Source organism: Coregonus clupeaformis, chromosome 19 (assembly GCF_020615455.1).
Source record: "Coregonus clupeaformis isolate EN_2021a chromosome 19, ASM2061545v1, whole genome shotgun sequence".
Lineage (NCBI taxonomy): Eukaryota > Metazoa > Chordata > Actinopteri > Salmoniformes > Salmonidae > Coregonus > Coregonus clupeaformis.
The window spans coordinates 24,764,662-24,784,143 of NC_059210.1; the positions used below are offsets into that span (position 1 = coordinate 24,764,662).

Genomic DNA, 19,482 nt, shown 5'->3' on the forward strand with positions numbered 1-19,482 from the left:
GAGAGGAGGAGAGAGACCCGGAGAGAGGCCGTCCCCTGCACCAACTGTGGCCGTAGAGGACACACTGCGGTTCGGTGCTGGGGAGGGTCTCCTGGGAATCGAGGCAGCAGGTCACTCACTGATGAGTCATTCCAGGTGAGTAAGCGCCCAACTCACCCAGAGCTCTCTGTTGTCCACTTGTGTATCCAAGTTGAATTTCCCCAGGTTTCACCTCCCAGCATAAGGCGCTAGTCGATTCAGGCGCAGCTGGGAATTTTATTGATCGCAATTTCTGTTATAAGTTAGATATTCCCCTCCTACCAGTAGATGTGCCTTTCCCTATCCATGCCCTAGACAGCCGTCCTTTGGGGTCAGGATTAATTAGGGAGGTCACGGCGCCACTTAAGATGAAGACGCAGGGGGGTCATGAGGAAATTATACAGTTGTATCTGATCGACTCTCCTGCGTTTCCCGTGGTGCTGGGGCTTCCTTGGTTAATATCTCATGACCCCAACATTTCGTGGCAACAGAGGGCTCTCAGGGAGTGGTCTGATCAGTGTGTCGGGCGGTGTGTAGGTGTTTCCGTAGGGGCGACAACAGTGGAAAGTCCGAACCAAGTGCCCGCACTGCACATTCCTCCTGAGTATGATGATTTGGCACTCGTCTTCAGTAAGAAGAGGGCGACTCAATTACCACCGCATAGACAGGGGGATTGTGCGATAGACCTCCAGGCAGACGCTGCACTTCCGCGTAGTCATGTGTGTCCTCTGTCTCAAGAGGAGACGGCGGCTATGGAAACATACATCGCCAAATCTCTGGGACAGGGATACATACGGCCCTCCACTTCTCCTGCGTCCTCGAGTTTCTTTTTTGTGAAGAAGAAGGATGGAGGTTTGCGCCCGTGTATTGATTACCGTAGTCTCAATCAGATTACTATTAAATACAGTTATCCTCTCCCTCTGATTGCGAGTATGACGGAGTCATTACACGGAGCGCGATTCTTCACAAAATTGGATCTCAGGAGCGCTTACAACCTGGTGCGCATTAGGGAAGGAGATGAATGGAAAACAGCATTTAGTACCACCTCGGGTCACTATGAGTATCTCGTCATGCCATACAGGTTAATGAATGCTCCTTCAGTCTTCCAATCATTTGTGGACAAGATTTTCCGGGATTTGCATGGGCAGGGTGTAGTGGTGTATATTGACGACATTCTAATATACTCTGCTACACGAGCCGAGCATGTGGCCCTGGTGCGTCGGGTGTTGGGTAGGCTGTTGGAGCATGACTTGTATGTGAAGGCTGAGAAATGCCTGTTTTTCCAGGAGTCCATCTCCTTCCTGGGACATCGGTTGTCCGCGTCAGGGGTGGAGATGGAGATTGACCGCGTTTCAGCCAAGCGTAATTGGCAGACTCCCACCACGGTTAAGGAGGTGCAGCGGTTTTTGGGTTTTGCCAATTACTACCGGAGGTTTATCCGGGGTTTTGGACAGGTAGCAGCTCCCATCACCTCCCTGCTAAAGGGGGGCCCGGTGCGTTTGCAGTGGTCGGCCGAGGCGGACAGGGCGTTTAGACATCTGAAGGACCTGTTCACCTCGGTTCCGGTGCTGGCACATCCGGACCCCTCTTTGGCGTTCCAAGTGGAGGTGGACGCGTCAGAGGCGGGTATTGGGGCTGTACTGTCTCAACGCTCGGGCACGCCTCCTAAACTCCGTCCCCGTGCTTTTTACTCTAAGAAACTCAGCCCGGCGGAACGTAATTACAACGTGGGGGACAGGGAGCTGCTAGCTGTGGTCCAAGCCCTAAAGGTGTGGAGGCATTGGCTTGAGGGGGCTCAACACCCTTTTCTCATTCTGACTGACCATCGTAACCTGGAGTACATCCGGGCAGCTAGGAGACTGAACCCTCGTCAGGCTAGGTGGGCCATGTTTCTGGCCCGGTTTGTCTTTAAGCTCACCTATATACCAGGGTCACAGAACGTTAAGGCAGACGCCCTGGCGATATGACACAGAGGAGAGGTCCATTGAGCCCACTCCCATACTTCCGGGGTCTTGTCTGGTGGTGTGGGAGGTCGATGCGGAGATCGAGCGGGCGTTACGTACCGACCCTACTCCTCCAGAGTGTCCGGAGGGGCGGAAGTACGTGCCGCTCGAGATCCGTGATCGACTGATTTATTGGGCTCACACGTCACCCTCCTCTGGTCATCCTGGTATCGGCTGGACAGTGCACTGCCTTAGTGAAAAGTACTGGTGGCCAACATTGGCAAAGGACGTGAGGGTTTATGTCTCCTCCGGCTCGGTGTGCGCTCAGTGTAAGGCACCTAGACACCTGCCCAGGGGGAAGTTACAACCCCTACTAGTTCCACAACGGCCGTGGTCTCACCTACCGGTGGACTTTGTCACGGACCTTTCCTCCCTCCCAGGGGAATAACACTATTTTGGTCGTTGTGGATTGGTTTTCTAAGCCCTGCCATCTCATTCCAATGCCGGGTCTCCCTACTGCCCTACAAACTGCTGAGGCCCTGTTTACTCACATCTTCCGGCACTACGGGGTACCTGAGGATATAGTGTCTGATCGGGGTCCCCAGTTCACCTCTAGAGTCTGGAGGGCGTTTATGGAACGCTTGGGGGTCTCGGTTAGCCTTACCTCGGGTTTCCACCCTGAGAGTAATGGGCAGGTGGAGAGAGTAAACCAGGATGTGGGTAGGTTTCTGAGGTCCTATTGCCAGGACCGGCAGGAGGAGTGGTCGGGGTATATCCCCTGGGCAGAGATTGCCCAGAACTCACTTCGCCACTCCTCCACTAATCTGACTCCTTTTCAGTGTGTGTTGTGGTATCAGCCGGTTCTGGCACCCTGGCATCAGAGCCAGATCGAGGCTCCTGCGGTGGATGAATGGTTTCGGCGCTTGGAGGAAACATGGAACGCTGCGCATGTCCATCTGCAGCGGGCTATCCGTAGGCATAAGGCAAGCGCTGATCGCCACCGCAGTGAGGGTCCAGTGTATGCACCTGGAGATCGAGTCTGGCTCTCGACTCGAAACCTACCCCTTCGCCTGCCCTGCCGGAAGCTGGGTCGGCGGTTTGTGGGGCCATTTAAAGTCCTGAGGAGATTGAACGAGGTATGTTACAGGTTACAACTGCCCAATGATTATCGCATTAACCCCTCGTTCCATGTGTCTCTCCTCAGGCCGGTGGTAGCTGGTCCACTCCAGGAGAATGAGATACGAGAGGCTCCTCCACCCCCACTGGACATCGAGGGGGCTCCGGCATACTCAGTCCGGTCCATCGTGGATTCGTCGAGACGTCGGATGGGGGGTCTGCAGTATCTCGTGGAGTGGGAGGGGTACGGTCCGGAGGAACGGTGCTGGGTGCCTAGGAGGGACATCTTAGATCCCTCCCTCTTGACGGAGTTCCACCGGAGTCATCCCACTAGCCCTGCTCCGCGTCCTCCTGGCCGTCCCCGAGGCCGGGGTCGGCGCACGGCTGGAGCCGCGCGTCAAGGGGGTACTGTCACTGATTCTGCTGAGGCTGCTCCTCCTCCTTGCTCGGGCAGGCAAGGAGGAGGTTTTGTGTGGGTTTTGTGTGTTATTGTTCATTGTCTTGTTTGATGTTCGGCCTAGCTACTACTTCGGATTACGCATATGGTGTTTTTCCCTCCAGTGTTGGAGACGTTTGTTTTGTGCGTAACGCTCAGTAAAGTAGTCAACCTGATTCTCTATGTCCTGCGTCTGACTTCACTCGCCGCGTACACATCACCACCTGACATTAGGCCTCTACTTCCATCTTATACATACTATATACAGTCTTGGTCAAAAGTTTTGGTCTTCACAAAGTTTGCTGCTTCAGTGTTATGAGATATTTTTGTCAGATGTTACTATGGTATACTGAAGTATAATTACAAGCCTTCCATAAGTGTCAAAGGCTTTTATTGACAATTACATTAAGTTTATGCAAAGAGTCAATATTTGCAGTGTTGACCCTTCTTTTTCAAGACCTCTGCAATCCGCCCTGGCATGCTGTCAATTCACTTCTGGGCGGCATCCTGACTGATGGCAACCCATTCTTGCATAATCAATGCTTGGAGTTTGTCAGAATTTGTGGGGTTTAGTTTGTCCACCCACCTCTTGAGGATCGACCACAAGTTCTCAATGGGATTAAGGTCTGGGGAGTTTCCTGGCCATGGACCCAAAATGTTGATGTTTTGTTCCCCGAGCCACTTAGTTATCACTTTTGCCTTATGGCAAGGTGCTCCATCATGCTGGAAAAGGCATTGGTCGTCACCAAACTGTTCTTGGATGGTTGGGAGACGTTGCTCTCGGAGGATGTGTTGGTACCATTCTTTATTCATGGCTGTGTTCTTAGGCAAAATTGTGAGTGAGCCCACTCCCTTGGCTGAGAAGCAACCCCACACATGAATGGTCTCAGGATGCTTTACTGTTGGCATGACACAGGACTGATGGTAGCGCTCACCTTGTCTTCTCCGGACAAGGTGTTTTCCGGATGCCCCAAACAATCGGAAAGGGGATTCATCAGAGAAAATGACATTACCCCAGTCCTGAGCAGTCCAATCCCTGTACCTTTTGCAGAATATCAGTCTGTCCCTGATGTTTTTACTGGAGAGAAGTGGCTTCTTTGCTGCCCTTCTTGACACCAGGCCATCCTCCAAAAGTCTTCACCTCACTGTGCGTGCAGATGCACTCACACCTGCCTGCTGCCATTCCTGAGCAAGCACTGCCCTGGTGGTGCCCCGATCCCGCAGCTGAATCAACTTTAGGAGACGGTCCTGTCGCTTGCTGGACTTTCTTGGGCGCCCTGACGCCTTTTTCACAACAATTGAACCTCTCTCCTTGAAGTTCTTGATGATCCGATAAATGGTTGATTTAGGTGCAATCTTACTAGCAGCAATATCCTTGCCTGTGAAGCCCTTTTTGTGTAAAGCAATGATGACGGCACGTGTTTCCTTGCAGGTAACCATGGTTAACAGAGGAAGAACAATGATTTTGAAGCACCACCCTCCTTTTAAGCTTCCAGTCTGTTATTTCAACTCAATCAGCATGACAGAGTGATCTCCAGCCTTGTCCTCGTCAACACTCTCACCTGTGTTAACGAGAGAATCACTGACATGATGGCAGCTGGTCCTTTTGTGGCAGGGCTGAAATGCAGTGGAAATGTTTTTGGGGGATTAAGTTCATTTTCATGGAAAAGAGGGACTTTGCAATTCATTGCAATTCATCTGATCACTCTTCATGACATTCTGGAGTATATGCAAATTGCCATCATCAAAACTGAGGCAGCAGATTTTGTGAAAATGTGTATTTGTGTCATCCTCAAAACTTTTGACCACGACTGTACATTTTATGGACACAGTCAATTTTACAATAATTCTATTTTGTTTGTTTTTACTCCTGAACTTCCTCTACCCTCAACCTCTCCGATCATTTTCATGATGTCCATCCGGTTTGCTTCTATATGCCATATCTTTCTAACTGTGCTCTTTCACAAAAGCTCTCAAACTATAACCTATATACTTATTATGGACACAGTATGCTTACACTATTAGTTATCTTGTTGTTATTAGTTGTTGTTAGTTGTTATTAGTCCCATCCTTCAACTCTATTCAACACCACCCATCTATCTCTTAACACCATCCATACTGGATTTCTATTTGCCATATATTTTTCAACTGTACTGTGATGTTTTACAAAAGTTCTGAACCTTTCTATTCTCATTGTTTCTACAGATTGTAAATTGAAAATAAACATTTTTGCTAAAATTATTAGTATATTATTGATCGATTGACTATGACTTTTCAGATCACCCAGTAATGCTATCTGCAGGGTTAGCTCCAGGTAAATATTGCAATCCTTTAGCCATTCCTGTCCAAAAACAAGCTACAAATGGACAGTATCAAAACAAATTATCTAATGATTCTGTCTCTTCACAGCAAAATCTGCAGAGCTGATTTTATCTGATTGTATCCCCCATATAAATAACATTCTATTGGTAGCAAGAATTTTATATAATAATTTAAATTGAAAAATTATAAGTTTTGAATCCGGCGTCGTTTTGCGTATCAGTTCATAAACACTATGCCATGGAATCGGTACATCACAAATCTCTTCCCAACTATTCACTGAATGGCACACATACACAATCCATGTCTCAATTGTCTCAAGGCTTTAAAATCCTTCTTTAACCTGTTTCCTCCCCTTCATCTACATTGATTGAAGTGGATTTAATAAGTGACATCAGTGAGGGATCATAGCTTTCACCTGGATTCACCTGGTCAGTCTGTGTCATTTAAAGAGCAGATGTTCCTAATGTTTTGTAAAATCATTCTGAGCTGGAGGTAGAGTTTAAGTAACCATTCTTAAGTAAGGTAATCACCCAAGCATTGCCATGTGAAATGCCTATAGCCCTAGATGGTTTTCCAGAGGACTTCTTAAAAAAGTTATCAGATAAGCAAACCCACTACTACTTGATATTTTAACATTTGAACTCCTTTAAAACCATACTAGCTCTAAAATTTTAAAAAATGAAGATCCTTCTCGGTGTGGCTCGTATGGCCCTACATCTCTACTGAACGTACAGTAGACTTGAAGCTGCTCACTAAAGTGTATAGCTATAATCTGTCAACGCCATAGATCAGACAGGATTGATGAAGAACATGCATTCTTTATTTTATGGAAGGCAACTTTTCAATAAATTGAATTGCACAAACCAAACGTGATAAAGAGTGGAACTGAGAGTGAGTTAGAATAATCTCTTTCACAATCCGGTATATTTTATCATCTATCGTGTTGCCTTGTGAACAGAAGAAGAACTTGTTTAGTTTCTGTTCCTAATATTTTTCCCCTACCACAGATATTTGGTCATATTTCATTCGCAAACCCACAAACAAAACAGACTCCGAAAAGGAACTTCCTATATTTTTCCTTTCCCATTTTTCTTCTCTTATCGTCATTCTCATCAGCATTAATGCTTTATGTCTTATTACACAAGAGGGAGTCACATATCCCCTCTCATATTTGCATGGGTCTTAGAGCAACTGGTCTAACATCCATTTTGTACTCTGGCCAAACATGAAGTCCTCTCTGGTGTTAATGTTGATGATCACTGGACTACTCTCCATCCTCCACTGTCCTGCTGGACCACTGTCCTGCTCAGCTGATAACACATTTTGTCTACATGACATGAAGTAGCAATAGAGCAACAGCAGAATCTTTGACAATTAAGGGTAAAAAATGTCCTGCAGGTGTGTAGTATAATATTGTTTCCTTTCTCTGCACATTTCTCCCACTGTTCTTCGCATGCCTGGTCGTCGCTGAATGATTGTGTGTGTGACCTGAGCGCCCCTTCCCTCATGAGAGCATGTTCCAGACAACTGTGTGATCAAGCTCTCTGTAGCCGAAGTGAGTAAGACCTTTAAACAGGTTAACATTCACAAGGTCGCAGGGCCAGACGGATTACCAGGACGCGTACTCAGAGAATGCTCTGACCAGCTGGCAAGTGTCTTCACTGACATTGTCAACCTCTCCCTGACCCAATCTGTAATACCTACAAGGTAACCTGTCTAAATGACTATCACCCCGTAGCACTCACATCTGTAGCCATGAAATGCTTTGAAAGGCTGGTCATGGCTCACATCAACACCTTTATCCCAGACACCCTGGACCCACTCCAATTTGCATACTGCCCCAACAGATCCACAGATTATCTAATCTCTATTGCCTTTTCCCACCTGGACAAGAGGAACACCTATGTGAGAATGCTGTTCATTGACTACAGCTCAGCGTTCAATACCATAGTCCCCTCCAAACTCATCACTAAGCTAAGGACCCTGGGATTAAACACCTCTTTCTGCAACTGGATCCTGGACTTCCTGACGGGCCGTCCCCAGGTGGTGAGGGTAGGTAACAACACATCCGCCACGCTGACCCTCAACACAGGGGCCCCTCAGGGGTGTGTGCTTAGTCCCCTCCTGTACTCCCTGTTCACCCACGACTGTGTGGCCGCGCACGACTCCAACGCCATCATTAAGTATGCAGATGACACGACGGTGGTAGGCCTGATCACCAACGACGATGAGACAGCCTATAGGGAGGAGGTCAGAGACTGGCAGTGTGGTGCCGGAACAACAACCTCTTCCTCAATGTCAGCAAGACAAAGGAGCTGATCGTGGACTATAGGAAACGGAGGGCCGAGCAGGCCCCAATTCACATCGACAGAGAAAGGGTCTGTAGTAGAGATGGTCGAGAGTTTCAAGTTCCTTGGTGTCCACATCACTAAGGATCTATCATGGTCCACACACACCAACAGAGTCGTGAAGAGGGCACGACAACACCTCTTCCCCCTCAGGAGGCTGAAAGATTTTGCATGGGCAAAATCAGATCCTCAAAAAGTTCTACAGCTGCACCATTGAGCACATCTTGACTGGCTGCATCACCACTTGGTATGGCAACTGCTTGGCATCCGACCGCAAGGCACTACAGAGGGTAGTTAGTACAGCCCAGTATATTACTGGGGCCGAGCTCCCTGCCATCCAGGACCTCTATACCAGGCGGTGTCAGAGGAAGGCCCAAGAAATTGTCAACGACTCCAGCCACCCAAGTCATAGACTGTTCTCTCTGCTACCGCACGGCAAGCGGTACTGATGCAACAAGCCATATAGTTAGTTAAATAGATAACCAAATAGTTACCCGGACTATTTGCATTGACACTTTTGGTACTAACTTTTTTGTTTCATCACATACGCTGCTACTGCTACTGTTTAATATCTGTCACTTTATTCCTAGTTATATGTACATATCTACCTCGATCACCTCGTACCCCTGCACATCGACTCGGTACTGGTACCCCGTATACACTATATATACAAAGTATGTGGACAGCCCTTCAAATATGTGGATTCGTGCACAAATCGAGGTCCATACAGAAATGGTTCGTCGAGATCGGTGTGGAAGAACTTAACTGGCCTGCACAAAGCCCTGATCTCAACCCCATCGAACACCTTTGGGATGAATTGGAACGCCGACTGCGAGCCAGGCCTAATCGCCCAACATCATTGCCCGACCTCACTAATGCTCTTGTGGCTGAATGGAAGCAAATCCAACATCTAGTGGAAAGACTTCCCAGAAGAGTAGAGACCGTTATAGCAGCAAAGGGGGGACCAACTCCATATTAATGCTCATGATTTTGGAATGAGATGTTCGACGAGCAGGTGTCCACATACTTTTGGTCATGAAGTGTATATAGCCAAGTTATCGTTACTCTATGTATTTATTATTACATTTATTATTACCTGTTTTACTATTCTATTATTTCTGTATTTTCTCTCTGTTAGTCTACACCTGTTGTTTACAAAGTGCCTCAAAGTGTACTAAATACATCACTTCACAGCAGGCAAGAGACAGGCATCTGAAATCCTATTTCTAAATATCCACTTTCTCTAAAGCAATTACATATAGTGAGAAACAGATCTCTGATATTTCACATAATTTCATTGTGTGTAAAAGTAAATCAAGTAATGACGGAAGTTACCTGTCTACTGTTCACCTGTAGCCTATGAAAGTGGAGGGTCTGTTGCTGGGTCTGAAGAGGCGTATTCTGTGTGCGCTGGAGTAGGAAGATGATAGGGATCTGTACGGGACTGTCTCTACAGGTCATAAAGAACGAACTAGCTGAGATCCAGCAGCTCATTGCCAAACTTAACAGTACCACTCACAGCTACCAATGCCTCAACACATACAGTGGGGAAAAAAAGTATTTAGTCAGCCACCAATTGTGCAAGTTCTCCCACTTAAAAAGATGAGAGAGGCCTGTAATTTTCATCATAGGTACACCTCAACTATGACAGACAAATTGAGAAAAAGAAATCCAGAAAATCACATTGTAGGATTTTTTATGAATTTATTTGCAAATTATGGTGGAAAATAAGTATTTGGTCACCTACAAACAAGCAAGATTTCAGGCTCTCACAGACCTGTAACTTCTTCTTTAAGAGGCTCCTCTGTCCTCCACTCGTTACCTGTATTAATGGCACCTGTTTGAACTTGTTATCAGTATAAAAGGCACCTGTCCACAACCTCAAACAGTCACACTCCAAACTCCACTATGGCCAAGACCAAAGAGCTGTCAAAGGACACCAGAAACAAAATTGTAGACCTGCACCAGGCTGGGAAGACTGAATCTGCAATAGGTAAGCAGCTTGGTTTGAAGAAATCAACTGTGGGAGCAATTATTAGGAAATGGAAGACATACAAGACCACTGATAATCTCCCTCGATCTGGGGCTCCACGCAAGATTTCACCCCGTGGGGTCAAAATGATCACAAGAACGGTGAGCAAAAATCCCAGAACCACACGGGGGGACCTAGTTAATGACCTGCAGAGAGCTGGGACCAAAGTAACAAAGCCTACCATCAGTAACACACTACGCCGCCAGGGACTCAAATCCTGCAGTGCCAGACGTGTCCCCCTGCTTAAGCCAGTACATGTCCAGGCCCGTCTGAAGTTTGCTAGAGTGCATTTGGATGATCCAGAAGAGGATTGGGAGAATGTCATATGAAACCAAAATAGAACTTTTTGGTAAAAACTCAACTCGTCGTGTTTGGAGGACAAATAATGCTGAGTTGCATCCAAAGAACACCATACCTACTGTGAAGCATGGGGGGTGGAAACATCATGCTTTGGGGCTGTTTTTTCTGCAAAGGGACCAGGACGACTGATCCGTGTAAAGGAAAGAATGAATGGGGCCATGTATCGTGAGATTTTGAGTGAAAACCTCCTTCCGTCAGCAAGGGCATTGAAGATGAAACGTGGCTGGTCTTTCAGCATGACAATGATCCCAAACACACTGCCCGGGCAACGAAGGAGTGGCTTCGTACGAAGCATTTCAAGGTCCTGGAGTGGCCTAGCCAGTCTCCAGATCTCAACCCCATAGAAAATCTTTGGAGGGAGTTGAAAGTCTGTGTTGCCCAGCGACAGCCCCAAAACATCACTGCTCTAGAGGAGATCTGCATGGAGGAATGGGCCAAAATACCAGCAACAGTGTGTGACAACCTTGTGAAGACTTACAGAAAACGTTTGACCTGTGTCATTGCCAACAAAGGGTATATAACAAAGTATTGAGAAACTTTTGTTATTGACCAAATACTTATTTTCCACCATAATTTGCAAATAAATTCATAAAAAATCCTACAATGTGATTTTCTGGATTTTTGTTCCTCATTTTGTCTGTCCTAGTTGACTTGTTCCTATGATGAAAATTACAGGCCTCTCTCATCTTTTTAAGTGGGAGAACTTGCACAATTGGTGGCTGACTAAATACTTTTTTTCCCCACTGTACACTGCTAAACAGGTAAGGAACCCCACTGAAGAGCAAAGGGTTTACTACTGGCAATAAACAATTAAATGTGTATTTCTTTTTTATCTTATTTTCTGCAGTCATGGTCACAAACTATAGTAAAACATACTAACCTTAACAATGAGCAGCCACAGTACCTTAAATATGAACATGTATGACTACCATATATGAGTTTTAAAGGTGTTGTAGAGAAGCAATCATCAGTTTGACTATATGTATTGAGGAATGATCAGGCACTTTTCTTACCAGCTGCAGGAGTTCAAAGAGGAGATGGGTGAGCTGGATAAGTTTTACAACATGCAGGTGGTCAGGGGACAGGAGGCCAACAAACGTCTGAGGAGGGACCTGGCCCAGTGCCAGAAAGGCCACCATCCTACTGCCCCGCCCCCTGAACCTGTACATCTCCCCATGCGTTCTTCCACAGCACTTGTATTGACAACTATAACTTTTTCTTTCTTATCTGCATTTAAAAAGTTGTTTGCTGCTGTGATTTCACTGTCCTCTTGTTCATTATGTGTCTCATGTGGGAAACTGTCCCCTAGGACAGTTTCCTACATGAGTGTGACTGGTCCCAACACATATTCACCTACTATATACTATATTCAGCTATGGCTCTTGGGGTCACGACCCCAAACCTGGTTTTGGATGGTGCCTCAAACTGCAAGCAACGTGTTCTCCAACCTTGTGAGACTGTATAGCAGCCAGAGCTCTCTGGTTGTGGGGGTCAGTATTCCAGGCAGTGTGGTGATTCACTCCTCCAACACCGTACAGGGGCCTAACGTCGTCATGTAAGGGGACGCCCTCTACTACAACTGCTACAACAAAGACGCTGTCTGCCGCTTCAACATCACCGCCAAAACAGTCACCCCCATGGCCCTGCCCAAAGGTGATGGGTTCAACAGCAAGTTCAACTTCTGCCATCTGGATGCTTTCTACGGTTACACTGACATGGACCTAGCTACTGATGAGTGGTGTCTGGGTAATCTACACCACCTCTGATAACTTCGGTAACCTAGTCCTCTCTGACGTGATCCCTGACAGTCCTCCCACCCTGGGCCGGACCACTTAAGCCCACAAGCGTGCTGTGAGCAATAGCTTTATGGCGTGCGGCGTGCTCTACGCCACGTGCTACCTGAGTAAGGATACAAAGGAGATCTTCTACTCCTTTAATACTGTGACTGGGCGGGAGCAATATGACATTGGCATACAGATCAAGAAAATGTCCACCAACATCCAGTCCCTCAACTACTGTAAATCACTCTGGATAAGAGCGTCTGCTAAATGACTAAAACGTAAAACGTACAGTATATTTTGTTGTGTACATATCCAGCATCGGTGGAAGCAAGTGAAAAACATTTGTGTGAATCATTACTTTTTCAATAAAACCAGTGTTGCAAAGAAATGCACTTATTAAACATATGACTCCATGCTGACATAAAGTATTTATTTCTTTGTCTTTACATGGACAGAGACAGCTTACAGTATATATACTGTATATATATATTTAAACTTTACATTACACATTTTATGACTAAGCAGGTAAAAGTCAATCCTACTATCTCTGTGAACAGAAACAATGTTGGGGAGACTCCCATGAAAACATACAGTCAAAAAACAACTTATTGCTCAATATAAATCAATCAATAATACTGTAATAATGATAATAATAATAATAATAATAATAATAATAATAATAATACACAGAAAACGTAATTATATTGTTATATAAAAAGAGGAACTCTAGGAATAAGGAACCAAAATGCTGTTTGTCACAATACAATAGTGTTGGAGTGCTCTTTCAGTTAACCTGCTCTAAAAACAGTGAGTATCTACAGAGCAAGGAGGACCTGGAAGGACTTGGGTTCTCTTGGAAGAGTTAGGGTAGGATGTAGGGTAGGGGGGATAGCAGGTACAAGCACTAGTGGGGTAATGGTGGTGGGTGGGTGGAAGGGGGCACTTGGACAATACTGTACAGCACTTCAATATGACAAATTACATTCAGGGGCCACCAGGCAGTATGTATGAGACTGGGGGAGGGGTCAAAATCAGGCCTGCTCAGAGTTGACAGCGACAGTAGTCTTATGGAGAGAAAATGCATGACCACAGCCTTGAATATCACACATTAAGGTGCATGCAAACATATTGGAGGAGTATAAGGGAGTGTTTGTTGACCTGACCCAATATCCTCTCACAGAAGTCCCGCTCATACCGTCTTTTACATTTACTATTATCCCCCCTCCTATTATCACCCCCCATTATCACCCCCCATCAGGACATTTTGTAGATCCAGCTCTCTCACAATGAAAATTCCTCTTATTCATTCAGACAGAATCTCTCCCTTTCCCTCGCTCATTGTCAGAACTCATTCATTAATTCATGCCTCTGTCCTAGAATTTTTGCTATGTACGCCTTGGGGACCCTTGCACATTGGTGCACTGTTGCTAGGCAACAATATGAACTGAAAATTGACCTCAGCTGATAGCCCTTTAGTGGCGACTGGACGTATCTGTAAGGGGCGGGGCATCTTGTGGTTTTGGGATAAGAGCGTCTGCTAAATGACTAAAATGTAATGTAAATGTAATGTAAATGTTTTGGGGGAGGGGGTTGGGGTTGGGATCTCGCCCCTTACAGACAGTCCCAAGAAGCACCCCTGCAGTAGTAGTTATACCACTTCACCCTATCGGGGGATGCAGAGATTGACATTCAAACAGATAATAGGGAGAAGTTGTTACTGAGAATAAGGAATGCAAATCGAATGTAGAAAGACATTACTCTGCAAATTGCCAGGGACAACAGTTCCTCCTCATAGGACTAGCTTCACTCAATGGGTAGTCCATCACAGCAGCTAGCAGCACACACCTAGCCTCCCCATTAACAACGACCAGTATTTCAGCTCAATATCACGGGGGTGGGGGAAAAAGAGGTCTGTGGGATATTAGGCTGTTGGTTCTCTATGTGAGCTATGCATGGGTATAGATGTAAATACATTAACATTTGTTTTGTGGTGACACATTTACTTTGACACATTGACAGTGTGTACGTACATTTTTGTGTGTTTTGTGCTTCTGTGCCTATATCATTTGGCTCGGTCCCCTTACAGAGCCCAGCCGTCATAGGTTAGTGTGTGTATAGCTTTGGTATATCTTTTGTGTGGGGCTGAATGCTGTAGAGCTGACCTAAGAGAAGAACATCTCAGATCTAACAGGTTCTGCCTCGGCTCCTAGGACCACTAAGAACTGATCCTCGGCAGAACCACTTCCATTTTAGGGAGGTGGAGATGACCATGGTCACACTACCTATATAGGGGTGGATACTCCTACCAATGCAGGTGACTGGAATCATGTGGGCTACATGTGTATAGAATCACACTACATTTATTTATGCTTCTGTATGACAATCAATGGGAAAACTTGCATGGGATGTGGAGTGGGAATACTGATCTAGTGGCTGTCACACAGACACATCCTCCACAGTGTGATGCAAAACTCTCTGAAATATAATAGCCTGTGTGCTGCTTTCTGTCAAATCTGGAACTTTCCAGACAAAGAGCAAGAATAGAGCAAACAACTACAAAATGTCCTGTATGTCTTTTCCCCAATGACCAACCATCCTCACTGACAACAACCCACTTAACTACCATCATTGATCACCTCACAGAAACTGTCGGCAGACAAGCTGATGAGTGTGGGAGGGGGCAGATGAGGCTAAGGGTCTGAGTGGAGGGGGGCGGGGCAGATGTAGGGCTGGGGGAGCAGGCAAAAGGGAAAGGAGACACTTAGCAAAACAAACGACAATTCAAGAAAAAACTAAACTGTTTCTTAAGTTTAAGGGGGAGAGTAATACATTGGTGTCATTTTACAGTGAGGGGAGGGGGTGGCAAAAGTTGTCAAATACTGAGGGACTTTGGGCAAGATAATACTAGGACAAAGACAAAGAGAGATAGATAGAGAGAACATCCTGCATTAACCATTTCAGTAGAAACTCATCTCTCTCTCCCTCTCTCCAACCCACGTCTTTCTGTCTGTCTGTCTTTGTGTGTGTGTGTTTGTTTGAGGGTTCAGCAGGACACCTCCATGGTGTGGCTGACCTGGCCCTCGTTGCTGTCAGTGTGTGTAAAACCACGGATACGAGAGCTCTCAATGGAGCTGCCACTGGTCAGGGAGGCCGTCCGGGAGCGGGCCAGACGGGTCATACTGGCAGAGGGCACTAAGAGAGAGACAGACAGAGAGAGAAACAGAGAGAGAGAGACAGAGAAAAAGAGAGAGAGAGAGAGAAAAAGAGAGAGAGGGAGACAGAGAGAAAGAGAGAGAGAGAAAGAAAGAAAGACAGAATGAAATAGGGGAAGACAAGATTCACAATTAAACAACAGCAAAGCTATGTCAATATGAGCTAACACTGGGAGATAAGGGACAACCTGCTAATGTGTAAACTGAAAAGTAACATTGTACGCAGCTGGTGAGGCAAGGCAGCTGTAACAAACATTCCTGCTAGCTATGGATGCTTGAGAGGTTCTGTAAAGCTATCAACATGTGTCTGTAACTCTGCATGCAGACACATTCACCCTGCTACAGTACTGCAGCACCATGCAGTGGGACTGTGAGGAAAGTCTAAATGCTGCAGAGGAGTTGATCGGCATCAGCTCGCCCTCCTGCAGCACTGTTCTGCTACTGAACTCATCTGTGTAATGAAGATTTAGCAGTTGTCTTAGAGTAGAGCTATGATAGTACAATCATTTTATTACATGGAAAACTTGAACCTTGTGTAACAAATGCCAAAAATCTCAAACTTGGGATGTAGTAGTTCTAACATTTTGTGAGGTCAGTCTGAAGGTAAAGGCAGATACAGTTATATGTGTATTAAAGTCGTAAACAGTTAAGTATTTGGTCAAATATTCATAGCACGCAATGACTACATCAAGCTTGTGACTCTACACATTTGTTGAATGCATTTGCTGTTTGTTTTGGTTGTGTTTCAGATTATTTTGTGCCCAATAGAAATGAATGGTAAATAATGTATTGTGTCATTTTATTATAAATTTGAATAGAATATGTTTCTAAACACTTTACATGAATGTGGATGCTACCATGATTATGGATCATCCTGAATGAATCTTAAATAATGATGAGTGAGAAAGTTACAGACACACAAATATCAAATGGGGGGACTATGTACAAAAAGTGCTGTAATTTATAAACGGTTCACCTGATATGGATGGAAATACCTTCAAATTAAAGCTGACCGTCTGCACTTTAACCTCATAGTCATTGTTTGATTTCAAATACAAACTTTTGGAGTATAGAGCCAAACGAAGAAAAAATGCTACACTGTCCCATAAATGACAGAGGGTACTGTATCTGCATAACAGGTATATTGGCTATGATACTTACAATCTGGCAAGACCAACCCTTTTTGTTTTCATGCAAACATTCTCCACAAAGTTGCTCCATTTGGACACTCCAATGTGCCAATGAGAGTTCAATGCTGGATCATAATTAACTGTATCCCATGCAAAGAGTAAGATAGGGAATGCAATGGCAGAGATGGGGAAAAAGTAACAATGGCATCTTTTTCCTTAGGCTGAGGAAAAATGCATAAAAAATAAACATTTTGAATAAAATCGTCAAGATTGCCAATGACCAGAAATCAAGCGCCAAAACAAAGAAAATGCAATAATAAGTCAAAAGGCAGATATATGATCAGAGCATCATCACTCCACATCTCATGTAGGGGAAGAAGAGAGGAGGAGGTCAGAGGTGAACAGCAAACAGGAAGTACCTGGCCCTCCACTCAACCTCCGATCCTTCACATACGCAACTGAGAGAAGGCAGGAAAACATAGAGGGCAAGATTAACACAACACAGGTCCCTGCATTAGACATCACATCGCACCATACCAAACAACATATTCACAACACAGTCCGAACTGAACTCCATGACACATTCAGAACAACACAACGTACAGACAGTGTTAAAGCAGAGGATTAAGACAAACAAGGGAGTAGACTGGACAACGTTGTATTTCTAAGGTATCGAGAGATAAACTCAGTCAAGGTAGTGATGCCTAGTTTCTGAGAGACCGCAAACACACGCACAGTCTCACATACTCACTAATATATGACAAATGACTGTAATTGGGTTCTAGATACTTACTGTAGCCCATCCCCTGGAGGAAGTACTTGAATGCTTCGGACAGTTTTCCAGGCTATAAAACAACAAGAAGAGTACGGTTAGACACTTGACCTCCTGAGACCCTGACCCCAGATGATGTCAATGACCTTTGAGGAGTGCTGTGGTGAGTGCTATAGAGCCAACCCTCTCATGGTGGCAGAATGGTTTATAAAAAGAGGAACCGGAGATTCAGACGAGGGAGATTAGAGAGGCATTTTAAAGAGTAAGTTAGGGGTCATCTGAGAGTTGCATCAGAAGAGAAACTGGAGGAAGTAAGGGGGATATGGAGGTGGTGCAGAGGAAGGCATGGCTAAATAATAGTAGGAGTATTTGAATGTGTAATGAGAGGATGCAGAGGGCCATCTGAAGGCAGTGTTCTGACCTGTGTGAGCTGAGGAAGTCCACCAGAGTCAGCCATCTGAAGCACAACAGGGGAGAACAGGGACATTAGTAATTACAGAATACTCTATTTTTTACATCAAATGTTTAGTTCATTAGATAAAAAATCTAATAAAACCAACATTCCACAATTAATGCTTTGCACTCATACCTTTAAGAAGGTGGTGTTGGTTGGGTCAAGTTTGGAATTGCATTCAACCTTGAGAAACAACAAAATATTACATAGAGGACTAAGGTGCTGGATATTTAATATTCTCATATCAATAGGATTGCAGGGAAATCAATAGGATTGCAGGGATATAGATGTGAATGAAAGAGAGGCTTGGAGGGAGGTGGGGGAGAGGGTGGGGCTGACCCAGATACTGAAGTCTGCTGCAGTGATGAGTCATTCCAGCACACGGCAGAGGCTGCGCAGTCGCAGCCAGGGGTGTGTACAGATGTGTGCTGGCAGACACATTAAATAGCAATAAATATATGTCAAATATGTAATATCTCTGTTTTTCATCTATGTTTTCATATTTCTCTCGCTCTCCGCCCCTCCCTCCCCCTCCCTCTGTTTTCCCTCCCTCCCCCCTCCCTCCCTCACCCCCTCTCTTCCCTCTGTTTTCCCTCCCTCCCCCTCCCTCACCCCCTCTCTTCCCTCTGTTTTCCCTCCCTCCCCCCCTCCCTCCCTCCCTCCTCCCCTTCCTCACCCCCTCTCTTCCCTCTGTTTTCCCTCCCTCCCTTCTCTTTTCCCTCCCTCCCTCACCCCCTCTCGTCCCTATGTTTTCCCTCCCTCCCTCCCTCAATAACAAGGTTGTATAACCTCTCATTTTACTCCTCCCCCGTCCATCCCCTCCTCCTATCATCCCTACATTTACAGAGGAGGGATGTGATTAAGCCTTGACCTCCTGAATGTCTAGCAGATTAACAGTACATAAAGACACACAGATATAAATATCTGGCCCATAAGAGCCTGTTGAAACCCAGAGGATGGAGCAGAGAGAGAGAGAGAGACACATATAGGCCTTGGAGAAGCAGTGAGGCACACACAGTTGACTCAGCCTTCCCCGGAAAAGGGTGCCTAGAGTGAGACAGAGAGCTGAGCTTCTGCTGACTAACCTGCTTCTGTTTTGGAGGGAAGTAGGGAGGTGAGGCAGGGAGGGAGGGAGGTAGAGGAAGAAGAGATAGAAATGGAGAGAGGGTGTAGATGAGAGAAAAGGAGCGGAATAACAGAAGGAAAAGGACTCACCACTCCCTCCTCAGCTGGAGCGTTGTCACCAACAACAAGCATGACAGGGCACCTAGAAACACAGAGCATAGATCAGCAACAACACAAACACAAAGACACATAAACAAACATAGCTAATTTCAGTAACCTGTTATGAATGTTAAAGGTGCCTAAACACTACTATAAACCGGGTGGTTAGAGCCCTGAATGCTGATTGGTGGTATATCACAGGTATGACACAAAATTCATTTTTACTGTTCTAATTACGTTGGTAACCAGTTTATAATAGCTTAAAGGCACCTCAGGGGTTTGTGGTATACGGCCATTATACCATGGCTAAGGGTTGTATCCAGGCACTCCGCGT

At 45.6% G+C, this 19,482-nt stretch overlaps 1 protein-coding gene across 6 annotated transcripts in view; it reads right to left on the minus strand.

Annotated features, from left to right (window-relative positions):
• Positions 1–13,726: 13,726 nt before the first annotated feature.
• LOC121531789 (protein NDRG4) overlaps positions 13,727–19,482 on the minus strand; it is a 29,412-nt gene continuing 23,656 nt past the window's right edge. For 4 of the 6 annotated variants that reach the window (XM_041837237.2, XM_041837239.2, XM_041837240.2 and 1 more), the window contains 6 exons: positions 19,140–19,191; positions 18,060–18,107; positions 17,892–17,927; positions 17,492–17,543; positions 17,118–17,156; positions 13,727–15,548 (listed from right to left, as the gene is read on the minus strand). In XM_041837237.2, the coding sequence (XP_041693171.2) occupies positions 15,400–15,548; positions 17,118–17,156; positions 17,492–17,543; positions 17,892–17,927; positions 18,060–18,107; positions 19,140–19,191 (376 nt within the window). In that variant the 3' untranslated portion in view covers positions 13,727–15,399. The remainder of the gene's footprint in view (positions 15,549–17,117; positions 17,157–17,491; positions 17,544–17,891; positions 17,928–18,059; positions 18,108–19,139; positions 19,192–19,482) is intronic. The other 2 variants (XM_041837238.2, XM_041837242.2) reach the window with 1 other exon arrangement.